The sequence below is a fragment of the Daucus carota genome, chromosome 5 (genome assembly GCF_001625215.2).
Source record: "Daucus carota subsp. sativus chromosome 5, DH1 v3.0, whole genome shotgun sequence".
Classification (NCBI taxonomy): Eukaryota; Viridiplantae; Streptophyta; class Magnoliopsida; order Apiales; family Apiaceae; genus Daucus; species Daucus carota.
This window is the reverse complement of record NC_030385.2, coordinates 36,242,568-36,267,221: the sequence shown is the minus strand read 5'-3', so window position 1 is coordinate 36,267,221 and position 24,654 is coordinate 36,242,568. Positions and strand designations below refer to the sequence as shown.

General features: G+C 36.1%; 4 protein-coding genes across 5 annotated transcripts; 2 read left to right on the top strand and 2 right to left on the bottom strand.

Moving 5' to 3' along the window:
* Window positions 1-71: 71 nt before the first annotated feature.
* Window positions 72-1,587, top strand: LOC108223581 (photosystem I reaction center subunit IV, chloroplastic). The gene is made up of 3 exons (XM_017397903.2): window positions 72-450; window positions 1,169-1,234; window positions 1,361-1,587. The coding sequence occupies exons 1-3, from the start codon at window positions 199-201 to the stop codon at window positions 1,460-1,462; spliced, it is 420 nt and encodes a 139-aa protein (XP_017253392.1). The 5' UTR covers window positions 72-198; the 3' UTR covers window positions 1,463-1,587.
* A 307-nt stretch (window positions 1,588-1,894) lies between these two features.
* Window positions 1,895-6,325, bottom strand: LOC108223580 (monothiol glutaredoxin-S10). 2 transcript variants are annotated; one of them, XR_010292140.1, is made up of 5 exons: window positions 5,945-6,325; window positions 5,703-5,776; window positions 4,287-4,361; window positions 2,977-4,193; window positions 1,895-2,130 (listed from the first exon to the last, which is right to left on the bottom strand). XR_010292140.1 is itself a non-coding variant. In XM_017397901.2 (5 exons), exons 1-5 carry the CDS (start codon window positions 6,205-6,207, stop codon window positions 2,054-2,056), a joined length of 516 nt encoding a protein of 171 aa, XP_017253390.1. In that variant the 5' UTR covers window positions 6,208-6,323; the 3' UTR covers window positions 1,895-2,053. The 2 variants fall into 2 exon arrangements, 1 of the variants encoding a protein (XP_017253390.1); XM_017397901.2 differs by having other exon boundaries at window positions 2,977-3,003; window positions 5,945-6,323.
* Window positions 6,326-16,702: 10,377 nt separating this feature from the next.
* On the top strand, window positions 16,703-18,127 carry LOC135152875 (uncharacterized). The gene has a single exon (XM_064094022.1). It carries the CDS (start codon window positions 16,703-16,705, stop codon window positions 18,125-18,127), a length of 1,425 nt encoding a protein of 474 aa, XP_063950092.1.
* Window positions 18,128-22,240: 4,113 nt separating this feature from the next.
* Window positions 22,241-24,312, bottom strand: LOC108222162 (probable indole-3-pyruvate monooxygenase YUCCA8). The gene is made up of 3 exons (XM_017396067.2): window positions 23,418-24,312; window positions 22,925-23,296; window positions 22,241-22,687 (listed from the first exon to the last, which is right to left on the bottom strand). The coding sequence occupies exons 1-3, from the start codon at window positions 24,078-24,080 to the stop codon at window positions 22,463-22,465; spliced, it is 1,260 nt and encodes a 419-aa protein (XP_017251556.1). The 5' UTR covers window positions 24,081-24,312; the 3' UTR covers window positions 22,241-22,462.
* Window positions 24,313-24,654: the final 342 nt, after the last annotated feature.

Below are 24,654 nucleotides of genomic sequence, written 5' to 3'. Positions count from 1 at the left end.
CTTACATGTCACCATGCTATTGGCCAACTCAAATATGAAACAGATCATCATTTTCCAACAAAAAATAAGATATTCTTTGATTAATTCAAAGCCTCACAATTTATTTCCTCCACACTCCCCCCTGCCTCTTGGCATTTATTAATTTTATTATTCACACTCAAAATAATTCTTGACTACACAAAAGAATTATCACTGATAATGGCTAGCTGCAGTATGGCATCAGCTGCTCGTGGATTTGTAGTAACACCAAGTGCCACAAATCCCAACACCACCACCACTAAGATGATGATGTTCAACCCACCTTGTAATTCTTCTAGAAACTTCCGGTCTGGTAGATTGGTTGTCAGAGCTGCTGAGGACGCTGCGGCGGCGCCACCTGCAGCTGTCCCGGAAGCTGCGGCTCCTCCGGCGGCCAAGCCCCCGCCAATCGGCCCCAAGAGAGGAACCACAGTAAGTAGCATTTTCTTTTTTTTACAGCAATTACATAATTTAAGTTAGTTTGTTGCAAGTTTATTAGTTTTTAATTTTTAAGATAAATTAAGCATATCAAGTACCTTAGAGTAACCAAACAAAATCTTATGTGACATTGTTAGTTTGTGTACTACTGACTAGCTGGACTACTTTTGCGAAAGTATGTGCAAATAATGAGTATTTATTATTTTTAAAATGATGTTGAAATACAACACGGAATTTTTAAAAAAAAAAAGAAAAGGAAAAGATGTCTATGTGCAATGGCACCATCTTAACCAAGTCCTGAAGCCAGGCAGATGCTGGACACACCAACAATCCCCCAGCATCTGCCAACACTACACGGCATGCTTCTTGGGGAATCCGTGACATGCTCTGATACCATTTTTTATTGGACCCCTTAACACTAACAAGTACTCCAAAAACAGTTACTTGTTAAAGTTGTTGAAGATGGCGCAACTATAATCTTTATAATGTAGCAGCTAGTGTCACGGTTCGAGCCAGGATGATGTTGGGACACCCCAACAAGAACCTCGATAAATCAATATTTTTTTTTGGCCCCAACAATAATAAAGGCTGTATATTCCTAACTTTGTTAAATGAAAATTTACCTCAAATTCCAATGGCATTCATTTATCGAGGTTTAACTGTACATTTGTGTAATGCATAAATTCTTATCTGTTGGTTTGGATTTGGATAGGTGACGATTCTTAGGAAAGAGTCTTACTGGTACAAAGGCACCGGATCAGTTGTTGCTGTTGATCAGGTAATTTCCTTCTCTAAACATTATCATTAATCATCTCCTCCCAGGTTTGTCAACTTGGAGTAGAGTTGTTTGTCTATACAAAATTATCTGACTGTTGTGTTGGTTCGATGCTTCTGTGATTTGCAGGACCCCAAAACTCGCTACCCGGTTGTTGTCCGGTTCAAGAAAGTGAATTATGCCGGTGTATCTACAAACAACTATGCATTGGATGAGATTAAGGAAGTGTAATTGAGTGGTGTCTGTGCTTATGTTTTTGTTGTAATTGATGTTTTCTTAGTATTTACAACCGCTCCAAGGTTGTGTATCATACTTGCCTTGGTACATTCCTAATTTTCAAGCACATTTTGATTGTATATTCTTTTCCAGTTTTTCACCCTTAGCTCTGAAGGGGAGCTGCATGCTCCGCAGGGCTTCGCGTTTGAGTGTCTGAAGATTTACCAAGCGTTGTCAATTGTGGAAAAAAATTGTAAAAATTAAGTTATTTGCAAATCAAGGTTTCACAGAAATTGAACGAACTATTTGCTTACTTCCTAAGACCCAGTCTAGAATGTTGGGCAGATGAAGATCCATGCACTGGCGCCATCTGGTGTGGTGATAGAAGATGGGAAGAGATAGGATTTCACCAAATATAAACTTCAACAAAGAAATGCACTAAAAAAATATGTGAATATGGGTAAAGATGTCATACCAATAAATGATTATTCTGTGTACATATTCTATTTTTGAAAGACAAGGGAATATGTCTTAACTTAGTTATGATATCTAACATATGGGGGATAATGAAGAATACAATTGACAAATGACAATAAGCTTTGAAAATTAGCTCTCTGCCTTTTTGCCACAAGCTTCTGACAGCAAAGGTTCAAGCTCTCCTTTCCGGTGTAGTTTGATAGTATCTGCACAATGAATTGAAAAACAGGAGATCTCGGTAACTTCAATAGAGATGCAAGAAATCTCAAACTACTTGAATTGAACCATAAGCAGTCAATTAAAGATTATGAGTGACATAAAAAAAAAGGAATTAACAAGATTCACTCATTTAGAATGACGGGAAAAAAAATTGTTCATTAATCAAATAGGGATGACGGAGAACAGATATTGTGCATCTGACAGCATTTCTTGGTCTTGTTCACAAGAAATTACAAATTGTGAGGCAGAATTCACCTATACTTTCCAAAAAGATTAACTTCAGTTGTAACACAATGAATTGGGGGGAAGAATGAAAACCATAAGGCTTCAAATTGCCGTCAAAGCAAAATTTCTGGAAAACTTTATAATATAAAAGGATGAAACTTCTAGATATATGATACATCACAACTATGCCTAAGTCCTGCGGTAAAAAAGTGCAGCATTGAAAGTTAAGCATTTAAATATGAAACCAGTGGTATGCCATAGACTATTCATGCAGGTAACAGTGTATCCCTATATCTTTCTGATTTCTTACTTGTACCTTGTATGAAATCATAGTTGCGTTGCAAACTTTTATTGCGCTCCCGGCATAAAAAATATGTATCATCTACATCTTCTTAATTTAGATTTCGATCTACTTCTTTGATATAGCCACTTGGACTTGGTATTTGGTAACTATTATTTTGATTTCATACACTCAATAATGATACAGTAAATAACATTGTTACCTATACATTTTTGGTAAAGTTCTCTTTCTACCGATTAACTAGAAAATAGTGAAAATATCTGCAAATTAAAAACTATACAAAAGTGAAAGGCTTTTAAAGATGTACCTGTACAACCTCCAATGTGTTTAGCCCCTGCTCAAGAGTACAGAAGACCAGAAAGAACTTCAGCAATAATTCATTTTTGATCATATGTGGATATATTAAACAAAGACTAAAATGTAAACTGGATGTTGCTAATTTGTCTAATAACAAATGTAAACTTCAGCCATGCTTTATGCACGCCTATATAGAAACCTAATTACAAAAACATTTTCTTATTAACAATGCTAGACAATGACTTTGACAGCCATCTTGCTCTATGTATATATGATATTAAAAACCAATCCCTTATTCTAATCCCATCATAGATATCAAATGGTGAAATAAATACCAATGAACATACGTAAAACCTGATGCAAAACCCAAAAAGCCAGACATAATATTTTTGAAGTACAAGGGGATAAGTTTCTCGTCACAGCAAAGTAGGGATACAATCACATTTACCTACACTTTAACTGAAACCCATGGTCTGATATTGAATCTTCGTCCAACAGAAGAAAGCTAAAAGCCAGTTTCGTGTCACTTTCGTGTACATTTAATATAAATAAATTTATAAAATGCAACTGAAATATACATTTTTATGTACTATTTTATGAAATATATATTAAAAATTTATATTTGCATACAATTACGAATGGATGTGTAGATTTATATATATATATATTATGTATATGTTTTCACGTTAAAATCTACTTATAAATTTAAAACTATTTTTATATCGTGTACTTTCGTGTATATGAAATGAAAACCCATAACCAACACTAAATTTACCGTGTATTTTTGTGTTCGTGTACTTTTGTGTTTGTGTACTCCCTCTGTCCCATTTAATTATATACGTTTCTTTTTAATTGCTCGACACGCATCTCAATGCTTTTATAAATATAATTCTGTAAATTATTTTTGCGATTTTCTTTTTCTGTATAAAAATATAACATCCAAACTTCAATTCAGAAAAGAAAAATTTTAAAAATCGATTGCACAACTACACTTTGCAGGAGCATTAAAGTCCGTGGCGCGTCCCCGTCCCCCAATGTATACTACTCAGGGGGACGGAGGGAGTATCAATAATTGAAACCCAAACACCAACATTTTGTGTCGTGTACCAAATTGCCAGGTCTGACCCCTCCCACTCCCCCGCCCTTTTGGCAGCCCTACTTATAATATAGACAATGTCGAAGCCTATTATTCAGGGCAAAGTTCAGCTGAGGATTAAACTTGTCAACCTACGTGTCCGAGATGAGATAATACATATTAGTTAGATCTTAAAAATTAATTGATATGTTTCGTATAGTTGTACAACGGTTCATAATTCTTACCAATAAAAACATTTGGCACCGTATGCTGTCCGGTCAGTCTTTCCAGCACCTTCTGTAGTTGCGGTCCTTGGGGACCTGCAAAGATACGCACTATCAATTCTTAGAATATTGTGATCAATCATACGCGGAACGTACCACTGATTTAATCTTCATGGTACTGGAAATTTTTCCGTGTGAACTAAAGTAGAATGAGCCAATGAGAATAATACTCAATGATGATACGTTTTGAGGTGATATTGTAGCAGATATCAATTTTTAGGTTCTTTTCTTATAAAATCCTTTTAATCCAAAAGTTAGCATATTAGCCCCCAAAATTTAACTGCAAAACATCATGCATATGTTCAGTAGCGAAATAGACTGGTTAAATCAAAACCACTTCTGCTTTTTCCTCTTCCTACTCTATAAACTATTTATTTAAAATGTATCCGTAGGGGGGGAAATTCTAAGTAACTGTGTTCAAACCTGATTCAAGTTCCTGATATATATTGAGTTTCATGTCACAGAAGACCATTTAATATGAAACTCGGACCTGGACAAGAACGAATGCCAGTACCCGTTTAAAACATGGATAAGTTCCTTAAACATTCATACTTCAGTTTTGCTCACTTAAGACTTTTACATCATAAATTCTAAAATCTTATACTGCCTCCATATTCCCAAGTCCCAACGGGTTCTTAACATTGTTGTTGGGCATTGAGTATAATAAAAAATGGAGAAATTTAAAGGAAAAAAAAAGAAGAGAAAATGGGTGTAAGATGGTGGGACCTATTAAATATCAGTAAAAAAAGATGCAACTTCAAGAAATGTTAAAAATTGAGAGGGACACCCCAAAATAGAAATTGTTAAGAAATGAATGGGCCGTAGGGAGTATATGTTAAACAAAGCTATTTTTGGCATGACAAAAGTAAGCACAATAAAGTTCCGTAATTAAACATGCATATTATGGCTCATTACAAAAACGTTGCTACTCGTATACAGATGCCTTATAAAAGAATTATAGTCCATTCAAACACTTGTAAGCAAGCATATAAAAGTCACTTCTCTGTTAACTTCACCTAGCATATTGGGTCAGTTAATCATTTATAAGTACCTTCAATTATAAAATTCTTCTCACCTAGAGCTATAAAACAATAAGCAGTGGCATCTGGGGTAGGAAATTCAGGCTGTATTTGTAAACATGTCAATTTTGTGCTGAAGTTTAATAAATATATATTTATATTACAAGTTCAAGGGGAAAAAATTGATAAATAGTAATCTTGCATCATATTTGGTTTGATCAGGTGAATGTCATATTGTCATAGGATTTTATCTCAGTTAAATTGGGTTGTCTTAAACGTTGTTACTCCTAAGCTGAGACGTCAATTTCCATAAAGGCATCCAAGGAAAACAGATAAAAAGAGCATAAATGAAAATTACCCAATTGATCCAATTCAATAACTAATGGTTGCACACCAAGCCTCTTGAACAATTGTTTCACCTCAGTCGAATACCTTCAAAAATGAAAAAACTCAACAAACCCAATTTCAAATCATCAAAAAGATTCAAACTTTAACATCAAGAACCAACCAAAACACACCCACAAATCAAAATTATCAAAAAGATTCAAACTTTCAAATCAAAACATACACAAAGAGGCAAAGAGCAAATGGGGTACTCACGAACACCAAGATTTAGAGTAAACAACAACAGGGTTATCAGAAACAGTCTTTCTAACAGTCTCTTCTAACCGGGACCCGAACGAGGGTGTCATTGCCCGAACCCGAAAGAGACCCGAATTTCTTGAGGCATGAATGATGGAGAATTTAGATGGGGTTTTGTGGGTGATTGAACAAGTGGGACGAAGAGAGAGTGAGGGTGCTTTAGAAGGAGAGTGAGAGAAATGTGGGGGTGGGGTAGACAAATGAAAGTTGAGAAGAGCCATTGAAGTCCAAGAACAAAAAGATGTCCTCTTCTGCCAATCGCTGCTCTGCTTTCTTTGTTTTCTATGCTCTGCTTCCGTTTTTCTTTTGCACTTTGTTTGACTTTCTCGTTTTTATTTCCTTGCTTAATCCGAAATCAATGATCGATTTGTTTTAAACTGCCTTTTGAGTTGGGAAAATGCTGCACCAGAAATGTTTTGCTAAATTTTGCGTGCATGTATTTAGCCAAAAAAAAATAAAAAATTTAGTGGTTTAAAATAAATTAATATTTAATTTAGCGATAAGTTGCTAAGATTATAAATAATTAATTGCTAAAAATTCCATTTCTCAATCATAAAATTTAAAAGAATGACTAAAATCATAAACACTCTAACGTTGATGATAATATTGAATAAATTAATTGGTTGGTGATAAGAGCAACTCCAACCAGAACAACCCTCCAAGTCCTAGCCAATCGCACACTTTCATTGTCTATGATTTTTTTTTTTTATAATGAGAATAAATCTCAACGAATATGAATCGGCAAATCACCGTGATAATTCTTTCACACAAGAAATCTTATTATCTAACCGTCGGACATGCAAGATGACCGGGGATATTTAGACAATAAAACTTTAATGTCCGAAAAGAAAACCGGTCTTCTTCCCAAAATCCTGAAAATAAAACAAAAGAAACAAAAAGAATATAAATCGACATATCCTTAAAAAAAATTAAAATAAATATAAGTCGACATATGTAACAGATTATATCAAAATATTCCCACAATCATGATAACTCATAATTGAGACAATTACGCTCTCAATTGAGGCACAATTAATAAACTATTAACGTGCTCAATTAAGACACAGTTAACGCCCTCAAATAAGGCACAAATAGCGCATTCAATTATAAGGCACAATTTACGCCCTCAATTAAGAGGCATAATTTACGCACTCAATTAATGAGGCACAATTAACGCTCAATTAGGAGGGACGATAAACGCCCACAATTAAGGCCCAATTAACGTCTTTCTTTCTGAAACCGGATCCTGGAACCGCCGTCGCCGTCACCCTTGACCGCGATCCGTCATCTGCGGCCAATGATTCGTGTGATTTCTTACACGGACCTGTTGTGTTACACCATTCAAAGATTTCGTCAGGCAAGTAATAGCAAGACCAATTGACAAACTTCCGTGATGCTGAATCAAGGGATTTCATGGCGAGAAATTCCCAAGAACGCGACGACACCTGTGGATTTTCAGGTTGATTTAGCAAGTGTAGTGAGATTTAGCGACCTAAACATCAAAAGCAAGAAGCTGAAGATCATTGAAGATCATGGCAGGGGCTAAGGTGGAGGTTGATGCAGTGAGTCGTAAGAAAATCGGCAAGAAAGCTATTCGACTCATAAAAGGAGAGAGATTTGGTTTGCTAACGCTATAGTGTTTTTGTTTTTGATATTAATCAAAAATCCTGTCAATGATAGTATTTGTTAAGATTAAAAAGACATAACATTAAAAATCCTGTCTATGATTTTTAATTAAACTCTATGGAAGTTATATTTGTCGAAAAAATACAGATTTGTTACAACTATCAGGTCATTGATTGACATATTAAAATAATACATTCCATTTATAATAATTTAAAATAATAATAACATATTAAATTTAAAATATAACTAATCAATATAGTCAGTATATCGAAACAAAATGTTGTTACATGAACAAATTTTACATAAAATCTTACGAGTCTGATAGTGGGAGATGTTTTAAGTTTCTAAATGAGATAATAGTTCTGTACCAAAAAATATATATATTTTTATTAATTAATTACCAAACTCCTATTTTAAGACAAAAATGAGCTTAAAATTTATTTGGATTGCCAAGTTCAAATGTCTGAGTTTGTGAATTGTGTAGAGCTGCTTTGCTTGGTTTATTCTTAAGATTTTGTGTTTATGACCGAAGATCATGGAAAGGAGATAAAAAAGAAAGGAGATTGTGGAATGAAGAAGAAAAGGAGAGAATTCAGAAGAGAGGTTAGACTACTCTCTATCAAAGTTGCATTTTAGTTAACGAAGATCTTGGGGTGGAGGATGGAAAAGAGAGAAAAGAGAAAGGAGATGGTGGGACGAAGAAAGAAAAGGAGAGAAGTTAGAAGAGAGATTAGACTACTCTTCTATCAAAGATGCATGTTAGTTGCAGAACGTATTTTTAAAAATAAAATTTTTAAAATAGTAATATTGATGATAAAATTTAAAATAACAGTATTTTTGAAAATATTTTTTAAAAAATATGATATTTTAAATAATTTTCCAAAAAACTGTTGCCTGCTGATCAAACAAAAGGCCTCCGTTTCTTTTTTTTTTTTTAACATCGCCCTCGGGCTTTATAAGGCTTTTCTTCGGTGTTTGTGAGGCTTTAGTACCAAATAAGATACCGAACTACAGCTACACGATGAGTTCAGTTAACATTGAGGATTGACTGGGCCGATTACCCTCACCACTCACCACCTTACAAGCCCAAATGTTTGTAACATCAACCAACCAAAAACTTTACGACGTCGTCGAGAGAAGGTTAAACTCTGACACAGCGCGCTGTAACTGTAACGTTAGTTCCCGCCACAACACAGCTTCAGTCTCAGGCAGGTCAGTTCGACACAGTGATTTTTGTAATAATTAGAATCCGGATCATTTAAATTTCTGGTCCCTTAATTTTAAATTTTTTCCCCCCGATTAAACCCTATTTTATTGCAAGTTATTCTTGCGTTTATAGGTTAGATCGAATTGTTTGGATCTGATTTTTCTCAAAATTAGTTACTTTACCTCATTTTCAAGAATCTCGGATATTGTAAGTATACTCTGGATCGTGATTTCATTTAAATCGCCGATCATTAATTTTTTTTTTACCATGCAAACATGCTAATATTTTATATATCGAGTTTGTCTGGTCAAAGATACTTATCTACTTTGGACCGTATCATCACTTGACCGTGTTTGGAAGTTAGAGGTTCGAGAAAAATATTAGAGGTTTGATTGGATGAATGATTTGATATTGGTATTTGGTAGTTAGCGATTGAAAGTATCGGTTGAGACTCCATAATCTAATTTTGAAAAATTTACAGGAGGAGTTTTTTCAATTAGAGGATTGTCATGTGTTACTTAAAACACAAAAACTAATTCAATTCGCTAATACCTACTGCTAACCATTAATTGTCAAACATGGCCATGATATAGGAATTCGTTTAGTAACATAAAGCGCCAGTGGAAGCTTGGCCACTTAGAACTGATTTAACATCCAACCATATCAGTGTAGGTGGGAGTAGTTAGATTTGATTGGCAATTGTAGGACATAAACTGTCACTGATAAAGGCTTGAAGTTCTACTTACTCTGGTAAAGTTTCGACCAAATTCAGAATTTTTACCACAAATGAGGCTCTTGATTTGGGAGATAATTTACAGGCGTGAATAAAATTCGAGAAATAAAATTGTTTGCTTAGATAAACAGGTGAATGTTGATATCAGTTCCTGCTTTCAAGTAGGACTGATGTATGATACTCTCTAGGTTTTGATGATGACACTAACAGCAAGCTAATAACATGGAACTGATATGTGAAAGCATGCTATCAAAGGTTGTTTATGCGGACTAACAGTATTTCAGGATGTTAGCATGATTATAGCTGTCAGCAAGCTTACAGGGATATTTACAAGCTATCAGCAGGCTTACAGCGTGAACAGAGAAACAATCGGATAAAGATCAAAGTCTATTTTCAAGGAGAATTAATAGGAAACGACTTTGTAAGGATTCTAATATTTGTATATATCTTATATAAATATTAGAGCTCAGTTTTATAAAGAGTTTCATTCAAAAACGTTTTCCTAACAAATAGGAGATTTTATTTCAAATCGATCTTATCTTTAACAAACTCCTATTTAGTTTCAAACGGATTTTATTTAAATTCTTTACTGAGATGTTTTCAAACGATTTTATCTTTTACTCAGTAATCTTACTTCATTCAAACGTTCATCATTCAATTCAAATTTAAACGTGAGGTTGTTACCAAGATCGTTGGGAAGTTTGTTGGATTATGACCGTTGGTATGATGTATATAAATTTGTGTGTGCTTTCATTTTCGGTAGAGAAAAAGGAGAACACACCAAGCTTTCTGAAATACAACTCTTTACATTGCTAAATCTTTTGTTGAGCTCTAGTACTTATATTTCCATATATATCTATATTGAGAGTTCATAGTTTCGGTTGTTTTACACTTATTCATTGTATTGTTCAAGGTGTAATGTTTTGTTGCTGTGTATCGAGCTTGTGAAACAAGGGAACAAGGGGACTAGTTAGCTTGGAGAATATACTTGGGAAGTATAGGTCTTGGTAGGCTTTTGGTTCGTGGTTCAGGGGTTTCAGCAGGCTGATAACAGGAACAAGGGAGAAAGGGAGTTATATTATTGAATCTTGTAATCGTTGACATTTCTTGATTAATAATATAATCTCTTACCAGTTGGTAGGGGACCAGGACGTAGACCATTAGGGTTAGGGGTCGAACCTGGCTAAAATTCTTGGTGTTGCTAGCATACTGCTTTACATTATCTGCATTGCATTTATCTTATTAGCAGGCTAACAGTTTACTCTGAAAATTAACAGCAGGCTGTCATTGACAGATTAATTTATTCGGTAACTTATAAAAATCGGGTATATTAGCCATAACACCTATTCACCCCCCTCTAGGTGTGTAATTTCAATTGGTATCAGAGCTGTGTTTGTACTAACAATTCTGTAACAGGAATAGTATCGATCGATATGGCTGATAACTTTCAGGGAAAGTCCGATTTTAGAGCTCCCCTCCTCACGGGTTCTGACAACTACAACTGGTGGAAAGGCCAAATGGAGGCTCATCTGTCCAGAGATCCCCTAATGCAAAGAGTTGTGCAAAAAGGTCCTTATGAATATCGTGATAGCGATGGCAAAGCCAAGGACGTTGATGTTCTCACAGCGGACGAGCTATCAAAGGTTGCTGCCAATGGAAAAGCAAGGAGTACATTAATCAATGGGCTGAATCAAGCTGAATATGACAAGGTCTCTTCTCTCAAATCCGCAAAAGAAATTTGGGATGCATTGGAGACATATCACGAAGGCTCAAAGGCATTAAAGAAAGTCAAGCTCGGAAAGCTTATGAAAGAATTTGGAAGCTTTGCTATCAAGAAGGGAGAATCCATTCGAGAAAGCCAAGCTAGATTCCAAGTCACTCCCAACAGTCTTGAAAGACTTGGCAAAAAGATTCCACAATCGGAAATCAACATGAATATTCTAAATGCAGTTCCGTTCGAATATGGTGCCAAGGTCACAGCATTGGAGTCAGCTCTTAACATTGATACTATGGATCACCTGGCTATATTTGCTGAGCTGGAACAATTTGAAGCTAAGATTGAAGCTAACAGCTCAGAAAGCAGCAAGCTGCCAACAGAGAAAATGAAGAATCTTGCACTGCACTCCTCTGTCAGCAAGCTGGAATCAGATGAGGAAACAGAATCAGATGAGGATCTAGCTCTTATGTCCAGAAAAATCAAGAGAATGATCGAAAAGAAGAATAAGATGAAAAGAGAAAAGGGCAAAGCTTTTGGTGCAAAGAAAGATCCAAAAGATGATGCATGTTTCGAATGTGGCAAGAAAGGACATTTCAAAAGGGATTGCTACAAGCTGAAAAACAAGTCTAAGCAGCCTAAACAGCAAGCTGATTACAAGAACAAGAAGAAATCAAAGGCACTTCTCACATGGAGTGATGATGAAGATGAATCAGCTTCTGATGTTTCAAGTGATGAGATGGTTAACTTGGCTCTTGTTGGTCTCGATGGTTCAATAGAGACAACCGATTCGGATTCAGAGACTAATAGTGAGGTACATTCTATTAATTCTGAATTACATTCTATTGATACAACATCTTGTGAACTAACCATGCAGGATAAGAGTTGTCTATCAATTATGGAACTCATTGATCTAAAGAATGAGAACTATGAGCTCGAGAAAGAAAATGTTCATTTGAAGAAAGTCATAGGTGATTTCTTGAATGAAAAGAGTGCCAAGGCAAGCAGTGGAATCATTGCTACTCTCAAGGAACAGATCTCACAACTTGAAGGGAACAACATGCAAATCCAAAGAAGGAATGATACACTTATGAAGGAACTCAGCTCGCTGAGAGCAGATCTTAAAGCTAAGGATGCAAGCTTGGAGGCGTTCGAGTTAAGCAAATCTCAAAGCTTAGCCGAAATCTCTATTCAAGCTGAAAAGATCAAATCATTGGAGCAAGAAGTCAAAGATCTTCAGAAAGCCATGGGAAAGTTTGTTCAAGGAGAAGAAAGTCTCAAATCTATAATGAAACAAGCTAAAGGTTCTCATGACAAAGGAGGCATTGGTGCAGCTTCTACATCCACTTCTTCAATGAGATATGAAGGGAAAAATGGCATTCCATATAATTATGCCATGCCTTGGGTGACTTGTCACAAGTGTGGAAAGAAGGGCCATCTTGCTAACAATTGTCCAATGAAGAATACTCAATCAGCAAGCTGGAAATGGAAGTCAGCTCACAGACAGTATGCTGACAACAGAAACAGACAGAAGACAGCTCCAAGACAGTATGCTGATAAGACCAGCAGAACATGGAAGAAGGCTTCTAATGTGGTCCAATTGTGGATCAAGAAATCTGATCTTAATGTTCTATATGTTTTATCAACTAACACTACTGGACCCAACAAAATTTGGGTACCAAAACGTTGAGTTGGTTGTGTTTGTTTTGTAGGTTTGTCTCGTGTCTAAAGTAAAGCCAAATCAATGGATATTGGATAGTGGATGCACTAGGCACATGAGTGGAGACAAATCTCAGTTTCTAAGCTTGAAGATGAAGAAGGGTGGTCGTGTCACAATTGGTGATAGCAAAACTCTTCCTATTCTTGGCAAAGGAACTATAGGTAATAGTATCATTTCTATCAACAAGGTACAATATGTTAAAGGTCTTACTTATAACTTGCTTAGTATAAGTCAGTTATTTGATGATGGTCATATTGTTAACTTTGGTAAGGATGAATGTACTATACTTGTTGGTGCTAACAAAACTCCTCTAGTTGCAAAACGAGAAGGAAATATATATGTTTTGAACTTTGAAGAACAGGAGGCAGGTGTTTGTTTAGCAGCTGTGGATAATAATCCAGAAATTTGGCATAGAAGGCTTGGACATGCGCATATGGATCATCTCAGCAAGCTGTCAGCAAAGAAGCTTGTTCGAGGACTACCAAAGCTTAAGTATGTCAAGATGGAGACGTGTTCTGCTTGTCAATTAGGAAAGCAAACAAGGACTCCACATAAGGCAAAGAAAATGGTATCTACTTCTAAACCTTTAGAGCTTCTACACTTGGATCTCTTTGGTCCCGAAGCTTATAAGAGTATTGGAGGTAAACAATATGCCTTTGTTATTGTTGATGATTATTCTAGATTCACTTGGGTATTATTCTTGCGTACTAAAGATTGTGCTTTTAGTGAATTTGAGAAACTAATCAAGTTGCTTGAGAACAAACTAGATACAAGACTTGTAGGTATTCGAAGTGATCATGGTGGGGAATTCCAAAAAGACTTCATTACTTATTGTGAAGAAAGAGGAATCTCACATGAGTTCTCAGCACCTCGTACACCTCAGCAAAATGGAGTTGTAGAGCGTAAGAACAGGTCCTTACAAGAAACAGCTAGGACACTGCTGCAGGAGAGCAAGCTGCCAAGAAGCTTTTGGGCAGAAGCTGTCAATACAGCATGCTATGTTCTTAACAGAGTGCTTATCAGGCCAATTCTCAACAAGACTCCTTATGAATTGCTAAGGAAAAAGAAGCCTAACATCAGCTATTTCAAGGTTTTTGGATCTAAGTGCTTCGTACTCAAAACCATTGATAGGGATGGTAAATTCGATTCTAAATCTTATGAAGCTATATTTTTGGGCTATTCTTTAACAAGTCGTGCTTATAGAGTGTATAATCTTGCTAAACATACTGTTGAAGAGTCTATTGATGTTTCATTTCAAGAGTCTACTGATGATCTTGCAAGGGATGAGGAAGAATGTGCAGGTACAGGTACTAGCAGCAAGCTGACAGTGCAGGAAACTGGAAATCAGCAGGCTGACAAGTCAACTACCACAACTTCAGAAGGCTGTAAAGCTACGGAATCCACTCCATCTCTTGAAGAAACTTTGGATAAGATGTCTAAGCTTACATTGGATGAATCCAGAGGTCAAACTTCATCAGCAAGCCAAAATGTTGTTGATCAGACTCCTCCTAGGCAGACTACAAGGAATGAAGAGGTCATAGCTCAACATAATCTACCAAAATCAACTAGAACAGTGAAGAATCATCCACCTCAGTTGATCATTGGAGATAAATCAGCTGGAATCAAGACAAGGAAAGCTCAAGCCAACATTTGTGCTTATGCTGCCTTCATAGCTCAAGAGGAACCAAAGAATGTTCAAGAAGCTTTACAAGATGAAAATTGGATCATGGCAATGCAAGAAGAACTCAACCAATTCGAAAGATGTGATGTTTGGGAACTTGTTGATCCACCAGAGGATGCTTCAATTGTTGGAACCAAATGGGTATTCAAGAATAAAGTTGATGAATTTGGTACTATCACTCGGAACAAAGCTAGACTTGTTGCACAAGGATACAATCAACAAGAAGGGATTGATTTCGATCAAACATATGCTCCGGTTGCAAGATTGGAATCTATTAGGATGCTATTATCATTTGCATGCTACAAGAAGTTCAAGCTACATCAAATGGACGTCAAAAGTGCATTTTTAAATGGATATCTAAAGGAAGAAGTCTATGTCAAGCAACCACCAGGATTTGAGGATGAAAAATATCCCAACCGTGTCTACAAGCTCAAGAAGGCACTATATGGATTAAGGCAAGCACCTCGATCATGGTATGAAAGGTTAAGTGAATTTTTGATCAAAAATGGTTTCATTAGAGGTAAAATTGATCCTACTTTGTTTACTATCTTTAAAGGTCAAGATATATTAGTTGTTCAAATATATGTAGATGATATTATATTTGGATCTACTAATGATTCTTTGTGTAAGTGGTTTTCAAAGTGCATGCATAGTGAGTTTGACATGAGCATGATGGGAGAGCTCAATTATTTCTTGGGGCTCCAAATTAAGCAAACTCCAGAAGGAATTTATGTGCATCAATCCAAGTATATCAAGAATCTACTCAAAAGATTTGGATATGAGAATATCAAGGCGAAATCAACACCAATGAGCGTTGTCAGCAAGCTGACAGCAGATGAAAATGGTAAAGATGTTGATATTCGAATGTATAGAGGTATGATTGGTAGTTTACTTTATCTTACAGCCTCTAGACCTGATATTATGTATAGTGTTTGTGTTTGTGCTAGATTTCAAGCAAAACCAAAGGATTCTCACTTGCAAGCTGTTAAAAGAATATTTAAATATTTAAGTGGAACCATTACTTTGGGCTTATTCTATCCTATCACAAATGCTTTTGATCTTGTTGGGTATAGTGATGCAGATTATGCAGGTAGTCAAACTGATAGAAAAAGTACAAGTGGTGTTTGTGCATTTTTGGGTCAAAGCTTAGTTTCTTGGTTAAGCAAGAAGCAAACTTCAGTTGCTCTATCTACGGCTGAGGGGGAGTATTTAGCAGCTGGTAGCTGTTGCTCTCAAATGCTATGGATGAGACAACAATTGAAGGACTTTGGAATCAAATGCAAGCAAACTCCAATCTTTTGTGACAACACAAGTACAATCAACATTTCAGAAAATCCAGTCAATCATTCAAGGACAAAGCATATTGATGTTCGACATCATTTTCTGAGAGACAATGTTGCAAAGGGTGCTATCAAGTTAATATTTGTGGCTACAGCAGATCAGCTAGCTGACATCTTCACAAAACCTTTACCTGAAGAACGATATGTTGTGCTGAGAAGGGAATTGGGTATGTGTGATGTGCAGTCAGCAGGCTCTTAAGCATGGTCCGGGTACTATCAGCTTACTCCTAGCATTTTACATAATTTTTGTTATTTTTGCATGCCGGTCAATTTAAGTGTTTATTTGAAATCTGTGCTCTTAAATGATATTGCCGTTGTACGTTTAGTAATTTGAAATTTTGTGTTGAATTTTGATACGTGATTATGTGCTTATCTGTGAAATTGATGATAAGTTTAAAATTCAAATTTCAGTTTCTAGGGATATATATATATGTGATAAGTGATAAGTGCTGTTCACAAATTTTGAGTTATTCGGTATCTAGTCGATAAACATGAATTTTGTTAGAAATTTGAGTTCGTTTAATTTTATTCCTAAAACTACTCCCCTGATAATTATTAAAAGGATTTTAAAACAAGTCCTATCACCACGACTCTTCGGCTACATATACACTCCATCTCGAGACTCTAGGGTTTTATCTCACCTACTACGCAAACTCTTCGTACTCACCATAGCCTCAATCGGTCTCCGTGTCGCAATGAGGAAGAAGACAAGAGCTAATCTCAAAGCCCACACCCCACAGCCCTCTTCGATTTCCCAAAAGAGAAAGCTAATTGATGAGGATGATGATGAGTTGGTCACTGTGGAAAGCGGTGATGAGTTGTCTGGTGTCAATCGCGGTGATACTGGAGTTGAATCGGGTCAGAAGAAGGTCAAATCGGAAGTTCTTGCTGTTCGTGGACTCGCTGGTCGGAAAGTCATCTTGGGTAAGCCTATTTCCGGCAAAACTCTCTTTACCTGTGGTATTGTCAAGTTGTTTGAGGATCTAGGGTTTCAATCTTTCTTAGTTGATTTGCCTAAAACTTGCTATCCTGATTTAGTGCGTGAGTTTTATGCAAACCTTCAACTAGTTGGGTCGGATCAGTTTGTTTCTTTTGTTTCGGATGTTAAGATCTGTTTGTCTTCGATGTTTTTGGGTGCGATTTTAAAAATTCCACCATCTACTGTGTCTATCCATACTAAGAGAGGTCCTAAGGATGTCGAGGGTTTTTCTCACAACGACCAGTTGAAATTGATCACTGGGTCTGAGAATGTTTCTGATACTATGTTTCCTTCCACTACACAACTACTTCCACTTGCTCAAGCACTTTTTAAACTATCTATTGAGAATGTCAGTCCAAGACTTGGGACTCGGTCTAACTTGTCTTCACAAGATATTGTTGTTGTTGCAATGATAATGGCTGGTCGAAAATTTGATTTGGCTGAATTGATTTTAAAGAATATGCTGGAGTCAGTTGAGGGTAAGTCATCTGGTGGACTGCCCTATGGGTTTTTGTTAACAAGAGTTTTTGAGTGGTTTGGGGTGTCCTTTGTTGGTGAGGATTCTGTGTCTGCTAAAGAATTTCTTGATATGAAATTCTTAACTCAATCAAACTTGAAGTTGGATAAGGATGGTCAGTTGGTTGTTGTTGAGGTGTCTCCACCTACACCTCCTGCTCAATCTGTGAACATTGTTGACTTGGGACTCTCTGCACAAGAAATTCAAGAATATATGGATGAGCTTCGAGCAAATCACAAGGAGGTGATGGATGGCCAGAAGCAGTTATCTGAGAAGATGGTTGAGCTGAATTCTCAGTTTGCTTTCTGGAAGGATATGATGTTTGGGGCTAGGACGTCTACTGCGTCTGAGAAGTGCAGTTCTGGAAGCTTTGCTTATGAGCTCTGCAAAAGGATGTATGGTTCTGGAGGTTCATCTGATGTGAAGGCTACTTTCACTTCAGAGGATGATGCTACTGATAGCCCACGGCCGAGAACAGCTATGGATGCTTTGAAGGAGGCTGCTGGAACGGACTCCAAGTATGCTGCTGCAGGGGAAGAAATGCTAGCTCGGAATGTGATTGCAGCCGAGCTTGTCAAGAAGTTTGGACTGGAGAAGAATGAACAGGACAAGGCTGGATCTTGATTTTCTCACCTTTTTAATGATTAAGGGGGAGGAAATTAGGAAATTAATAATACTTTTACTTAAGTTTGTGTTATCTGCTTAAGTACATTATTGGCCCTAAGTTTTTATTTGCTTTAAGACTAAGTTGTTCTGTGCTGGTTGGATTTGAATTTGGTGATCTCAGGTGGTTTATCCTGAGTTAATTTGTTTTGTTTGGATAATTTTGTTGGATACCAGGTGGTTTATCCTGGTTAGGATTATTTGAAATATCTATGCAATTTGCTTTGATTAATTGTTTCTGTGTTAAATTTTGCATATCTGTGAATTAGATATATTTGTTAGATTATATTCTCTGTGATAATTGTGAAAGTTTAGTGATATTAGATTGCTATATTTAGGGGGAGTTTATTACTTTTCCTAATATAGTGTAATCATCAAAAAGGGGGAGATTGATACTCTCTAGGTTTTGATGATGACACTAACAGCAAGCTAATAACATGGAACTGATATGTGAAAGCATGCTATCAAAGGTTGTTTATGCGGACTAACAGTATTTCAGGATGTTAGCATGATTATAGCTGTCAGCAAGCTTACAGGGATATTTACAAGCTATCAGCAGGCTTACAGCGTGAACAGAGAAACAATCGGATAAAGATCAAAGTCTATTTTCAAGGAGAATTAATAGGAAACGACTTTGTAAGGATTCTAATATTTGTATATATCTTATATAAATATTAGAGCTCAGTTTTATAAAGAGTTTCATTCAAAAACGTTTTCCTAACAAATAGGAGATTTTATTTCAAATCGATCTTATCTTTAACAAACTCCTATTTAGTTTCAAACGGATTTTATTTAAATTCTTTACTGAGATGTTTTCAAACGATTTTATCTTTTACTCAGTAATCTTACTTCATTCAAACGTTCATCATTCAATTCAAATTTAAACGTGAGGTTGTTACCAAGATCGTTGGGAAGTTTGTTGGATTATGACCGTTGGTATGATGTATATAAATTTGTGTGTGCTTTCATTTTCGGTAGAGAAAAAGGAGAACACACCAAGCTTTCTGAAATACAACTCTTTACATTGCTAAATCTTTTGTTGAGCTCTAGTACTTATATTTCCATATATATCTATATTGAGAGTTCATAGTTTCGGTTGTTTTACACTTATTCATTGTATTGTTCAAGGTGTAATGTTTTGTTGCTGTGTATCGAGCTTGTGAAACAAGGGAACAAGGGGACTAGTTAGCTTGGAGAATATACTTGGGAAGTATAGGTCTTGGTAGGCTTTTGGTTCGTGGTTCAGGGGTTTCAGCAGGCTGATAACAGGAACAAGGGAGAAAGGGAGTTATATTATTGAATCTTGTAATCGTTGACATTTCTTGATTAATAATATAATCTCTTACCAGTTGGTAGGGGACCAGGACGTAGACCATTAGGGTTAGGGGTCGAACCTGGCTAAAATTCTTGGTGTTGCTAGCATACTGCTTTACATTATCTGCATTGCATTTATCTTATTAGCAGGCTAACAGTTTACTCTGAAAATTAACAGCAGGCTGTCATTGACAGATTAATTTATTCGGTAACTTATAAAAATCGGGTATATTAGCCATAACACCTATTCACCCCCCCTCTAGGTGTGTAATTTCAATGTATATGCATATAGATGTTTTTTTTAAAATCAGTATTTAGTAGTTATATCTTTTAGAAACTGCCAAGGTACCAAGACCGAGTTTCATTTCTTCACTAAGATATTTTGAACTCGTTTATGTATAGAGTATTCAGGAACTTGATTTATGTATTGCATTTTAATGAAAGGGATACTGAGATAGTAAGGTCGGGTCCGGCATAGTAAAGATAAAGAGGTGGCCAGAGAGGATTATGGCCAAGACATGTGAAATCTGAATCTGCTGGTTTTGATGTCCCAGGAGGAGATGGTTACAGATGTAGTACCATGTTATGCACACGAGACCAAAAGGAAAAGGACATTTCATGCAGCTGTTTAGTGCAGTCGCAAGTTCTAGTTGCAGATCTAAAGAGTGGTTGTGAAGACTGTAGATGGGCCCTAAAACTAAAATTCTCTCAAGTTAAATAGATATCAGGGGACCCCTATGGTCATTCTGTATATTAGGAATTATTCAAAAGCTTGTCCTTGCATTTGGTTCATCAACAAGTAATAATACTGGTTGCCTTGGCTTTAGTTTTATCTTGTAATCTTTTTTATCTTAGATATGACAAGTGTTTTATTATAGCGACATCCGTATCAATCGCAGTACACATTCAAGGCCCAAGGGTCAGTGAGCTATAAGTTTTAGTATACTAAGGGTCGATATCTGGAGCCCTAACATTTGCTGTACGGTTTGTTCCAATGTTTTACAGCCACAAGATGTCTTCTACCTTTATTTTAGAAAAACCATGAATTATATTATTGAGATTAGGGTACTTGTTTTCTTTAGAATACCATGTGATGTGAGATGAGAGTAATAATTTTGTCAGCTGAACTAGGATACCTGGAAGTGAAACTGACCTTTTTAACTGCTGCAAAATTTTGAAGTGTTTATACTTGTTTGTGAGGATTTTGTAGGTCGACTCCTTGAACTGAGTATTTTAGTATCCAGTCCCCTTCTCTTTCAATGATGCTTCTTGGCATATCAATGTTTTTACTAATTAGTCCTGACAATTAAGCGAACATATCCCTTAACTACTAGATTCAATGATGCCTCATATTCCCAGCTGTTCAAAGTTTATACTAGCTGTAACCATAGTTGCCTACAAGATATAAAGAATGCTAACTACCTGTGAAGAATAGAAAGATCAAAGACAATTATCTCTTCCTAAAAGGTTGAAGTGGCTAGAACCCAAGCAATGTCGAGAGAGTTCCATTTTCTTTGTATGACAATTAAAAATATTGTTTTAACCTTTTTTCTTCATTGTGTGCATGATAGGAGTGTGGATGGTTGTCATTAAAGATATTAACCTGCTAGTCTGCTACAGCAAACATACGATGATTTCGCAGGCATTACAGAAATCCACAGCATCATATACTGGTACTGCACTTTAAGGTCGGTATAAATATAAGTATTACGGATTCTTAATTATGATAATATGTGCAAAGAAGCATATCAGTAATTGTTTAACATGTTTTATGCTGTAAAATTTTCCTGATAAAGCTAGTTAATTATTGATATGGATTCACTGTCATTGTTAGGGTGTATAACCATCTGCTTGGCTATCCTAGTTGCATATCATTTTAGGCGTGTTGGTTTCCTGGCGCTATTGCATTGTTGTTACTCTAATAGTCTCCGGTTTTGAGTTTCCTGTGCTTGGCTATTTTAGTTTAATGCTGTATATTGTTATGCCATATAGTTCAGTTTCAATGCTTTAGTTCCAGCAAAGGCTTTACAGAGAACTGATTCTGATTCTTTCCCTTTTGCTTAAGATTAGTCCATGTTCTATGCAACAAAGTCTTTCAACTTATTTCACTAATTTACAGTTGGTCAAACTCAAGTAAAATCTATCTAAGATAATAGCAATGCGCTATCATCCTAACATCAGGTAGTTCTGGAAGGAAGATAAACAAGGTACTGTGAAATAAATTCCTGGTCTATTGTCCTATAGGCCCCACCCATCTTCCAATAGATGTTGATCCACAAGTTGCTCAGCTGAAATAAGTGAAACCAGTGGACCATTCTTGGCAAAATTATGATAGGCATGTGAAGAAAATAATGTACATTGATACCATACCTTGATACCATCCAAGCTACAGTAATAGTTAGAACTTATAAAAGTGAACCCCCTACGATGTAGAATTGTAGATTAGTATTTCCTTTAATGGATCCACTCTATATTCTGTATGTGTCTGTGTTTCTTTCAAAACTTGATAACTGTATTGATGTTGAAGCTGAAAGCTATTGGTCACAAGAGGACATAAGAGGGTATATGATTATCTACCTCAAATTTCCGCGCCTTATTTATACGTGGCTATGTATGATCCCACCTAGAAATGAATTTAGGACTGCAACTATTTTTTCCTGAATATTTGATTATTAGTCAGCACTCAGCACTTACATCCTAGGTTCTAAGGAATTATGCATGAACTTGAAAACAACTGGACTTCTAGTAAAAGAAGAAATATGAATAAAAGAACAAATGTATTTTTCATTATAAGTGATAATGAATCATTCCATAAATCCTCAGATAAAACTAAAAGAAGAAAAAAAAGCCTCATCTTCCTCTAATCAGTATACAAAATGCCCTAAAAATCTCAAAACTTGGGCTTTTTGGAGAGGGCTAGTGTTTGTGCTATCTCTGTATTTTTACATTATACACATTACTATTAGCCTATTGTTTCACTGATTAGAAAGTTGAAATGCATCGTCGGTGAGTAGGAACTTTTTGCTTTTTATGGGTTAAGTCCTCCTTCCAAACTTTTGAAATGTCTTGTGCTATTCTCGTGGCATCTAGGGATGCACCAGAAAGCCCTCTCCGTGTGAACCCAACTGCATAGAGACCAGCATTTCCTTTCCAACCATTTGGGAATGGTGTCTTGGGAAGACCATTCTTGGAGAAGAAATCAGTTTCCTGTTAATAATCAAATAACAAAACATTAGCCATATGTCCAGACTATGTAATCCTTTAAAAGCTTCTAAGTCAGTTTCTTTTTATATTCTATTTATTTATAAAATATTAACACCCTTAACTTTTCTTACTGAAAATATAATGACAAAAGTGACTTTGTATAATAGCTCTAGGTTTTAATTTTTAAAAATTCCTGTGAGAGAACAGAGAAAAAAACAGAGGAAAAGAACTTCTTCATACCTGGAGCCAGTAAGGGACATTGCTGCAGTAGCCAGTAGCCAAAACAACAGAATCAATTTCAAGTTTCTCCCCATCGAGAAGTTCTACCAGGCCTTTTGAGAACCTCTTGATTCCAGGAACAACGTTAATATCTCGGGATCTAATCTTTGCTAGTGCACCAATGTCAAGAACAGGGGTCTTTCCACGAGTGTTTTTCAGCTCCAAAGGGCCAACTGATGGCCTTTTGAGACCATAGCTTTCAGTGTTTCCAAGAATAAACCATGCTAATACTAGCATAAGTTTATCAACCAGCCAAAGAGGTAACCACCTCATCATTATCATGGCCAATTCGAAAGTTGATTTTCCACAGATTTCTCTTGGCAATACATGCACCTGAGGAATGAAAAAAACTGATTAGAATTTGATCGTAATAGTATTATATTCAGTTTGAAATTTAGAGATAGGAACGAAATAATATATTATTATTTTTGTCAACACTTTATTGATGACTTACCGAGCTTCGAACGACCATTGATGGTTTAGCATTGTGGTTGCAAAGATCAAGTGAAACTTCCATGCCTGAATTTCCACACCCCACAACTAGAACTTTTTTTCCACTGTATTTTTCACCAGATTTATATTCACAAGCATGGATAACCTCTCCTCCGAACTCTTGTAATCCTTCAATGTCTGGTACAACACGCTCTGCATTTTCTCCAGTTGCCACAACTAGCCATTGACAGATGTACTCAACCTCGGACTGGACAGAACCACATGTAGAAACAGTCTTGATTCGCCATAGCTGGCAAGCCTCATCATACTTGGCTGTTTGGACACACTCATTAAACTGTGGATTGATATCGAAGTGCCTTGCATATGATTCAAGATAATCAATGAATTGTTTCTTTGATGGGTATTCGGGGAAGTGCTCAGGGAATGGGAAGTTAGGGAGTTGGCAGAATTGCTTTGGAAGGTGAAGCTTTAAGCGATCATAGGTACGTTTTTGCCACAAAGAAGCTATGCAGTCAGCCCTTTCAAGGACAACAAAGGGTATACCTTGTTCTTTGAGGCATGCTCCTACAGCTAGCCCTGAAGGACCAGCACCAACTATAACTGGTCCATTAACCCAGACACACCGACGATCAAGGAAGTCGTTTTGATCCGTGAAAGTAAACATTTTTTTCGACTAAAGTGTAGGATAGAAAGACTGTCAAATTTGTAGAGTGTTGTATAAGATTGGAAGAAAGCTATAAAGAGATTTTTTTTGGCAATTGTTGAGAGTAGTTGTATAAGGTTTATGAAATTTTTTGTTTCTGAAGCTTGAAATTGAGAGATTTGTAAGAGAATACTATTTGAGTTTGTTGAAAGGAGAAGAGGGGATGGAGGTGCTTAAATAGAGGTGATGGCCATGAGGGTGCATGTGAAGGGGTTTGGGGAGTTTAATGCCCATTAAGAGTCATTCTCAAATCATAAGCCAGAGCCTACCTTCAACTATTTTATGTTAAATTTATTATATATTAATCTACACCTTATTATATTCTAGTTTATTTAAAAAGCGAAGAAAGAAGATTTGCTTAATTTTTATTAGTATAGTTCTTTATTGTTATTCTGAAGTGTGAATTAATTGCGTTTCATACAATGATTATAATCAAGGAGATGCTCATGTGATTAGAGGCATTATACTTTCAAGATATCTATAGAAAAGATTATGCTAACCGTGCTAATGATTATATTTTAACCTATATCAAGTA

Excerpts from the sequence above, each read along its gene's own strand:
- LOC108223581 (XM_017397903.2), top strand. The coding sequence starts at position 199 with ATGGCTAGCTGCAGTATGGCATCAGCTGCTCGTGGATTTGTAGTAACA. Across the intron at positions 451-1,168 it reads GCCCCAAGAGAGGAACCACA|GTGACGATTCTTAGGAAAGA; the intron begins GTAAGTAGCATT and ends GGATTTGGATAG. Across the intron at positions 1,235-1,360 it reads CAGTTGTTGCTGTTGATCAG|GACCCCAAAACTCGCTACCC; the intron begins GTAATTTCCTTC and ends TGTGATTTGCAG.
- LOC108223580 (XM_017397901.2), bottom strand. The coding sequence starts at position 6,207 with ATGGCTCTTCTCAACTTTCATTTGTCTACCCCACCCCCACATTTCTCT. Across the intron at positions 3,004-4,286 it reads GGTGCCAAATGTTTTTATTG|GGGCTAAACACATTGGAGGT; the intron begins GTAAGAATTATG and ends ACTCTTGAGCAG. Across the intron at positions 2,131-2,976 it reads ACACATTGGAGGTTGTACAG|ATACTATCAAACTACACCGG; the intron begins GTACATCTTTAA and ends TTCATTGTGCAG.
- LOC135152875 (XM_064094022.1), top strand. The coding sequence starts at position 16,703 with ATGAGGAAGAAGACAAGAGCTAATCTCAAAGCCCACACCCCACAGCCC.
- LOC108222162 (XM_017396067.2), bottom strand. The coding sequence starts at position 24,080 with ATGTTTACTTTCACGGATCAAAACGACTTCCTTGATCGTCGGTGTGTC. Across the intron at positions 23,297-23,417 it reads CAATGGTCGTTCGAAGCTCG|GTGCATGTATTGCCAAGAGA; the intron begins GTAAGTCATCAA and ends TTCATTCCTCAG. Across the intron at positions 22,688-22,924 it reads ATGTCCCTTACTGGCTCCAG|GAAACTGATTTCTTCTCCAA; the intron begins GTATGAAGAAGT and ends GATTATTAACAG.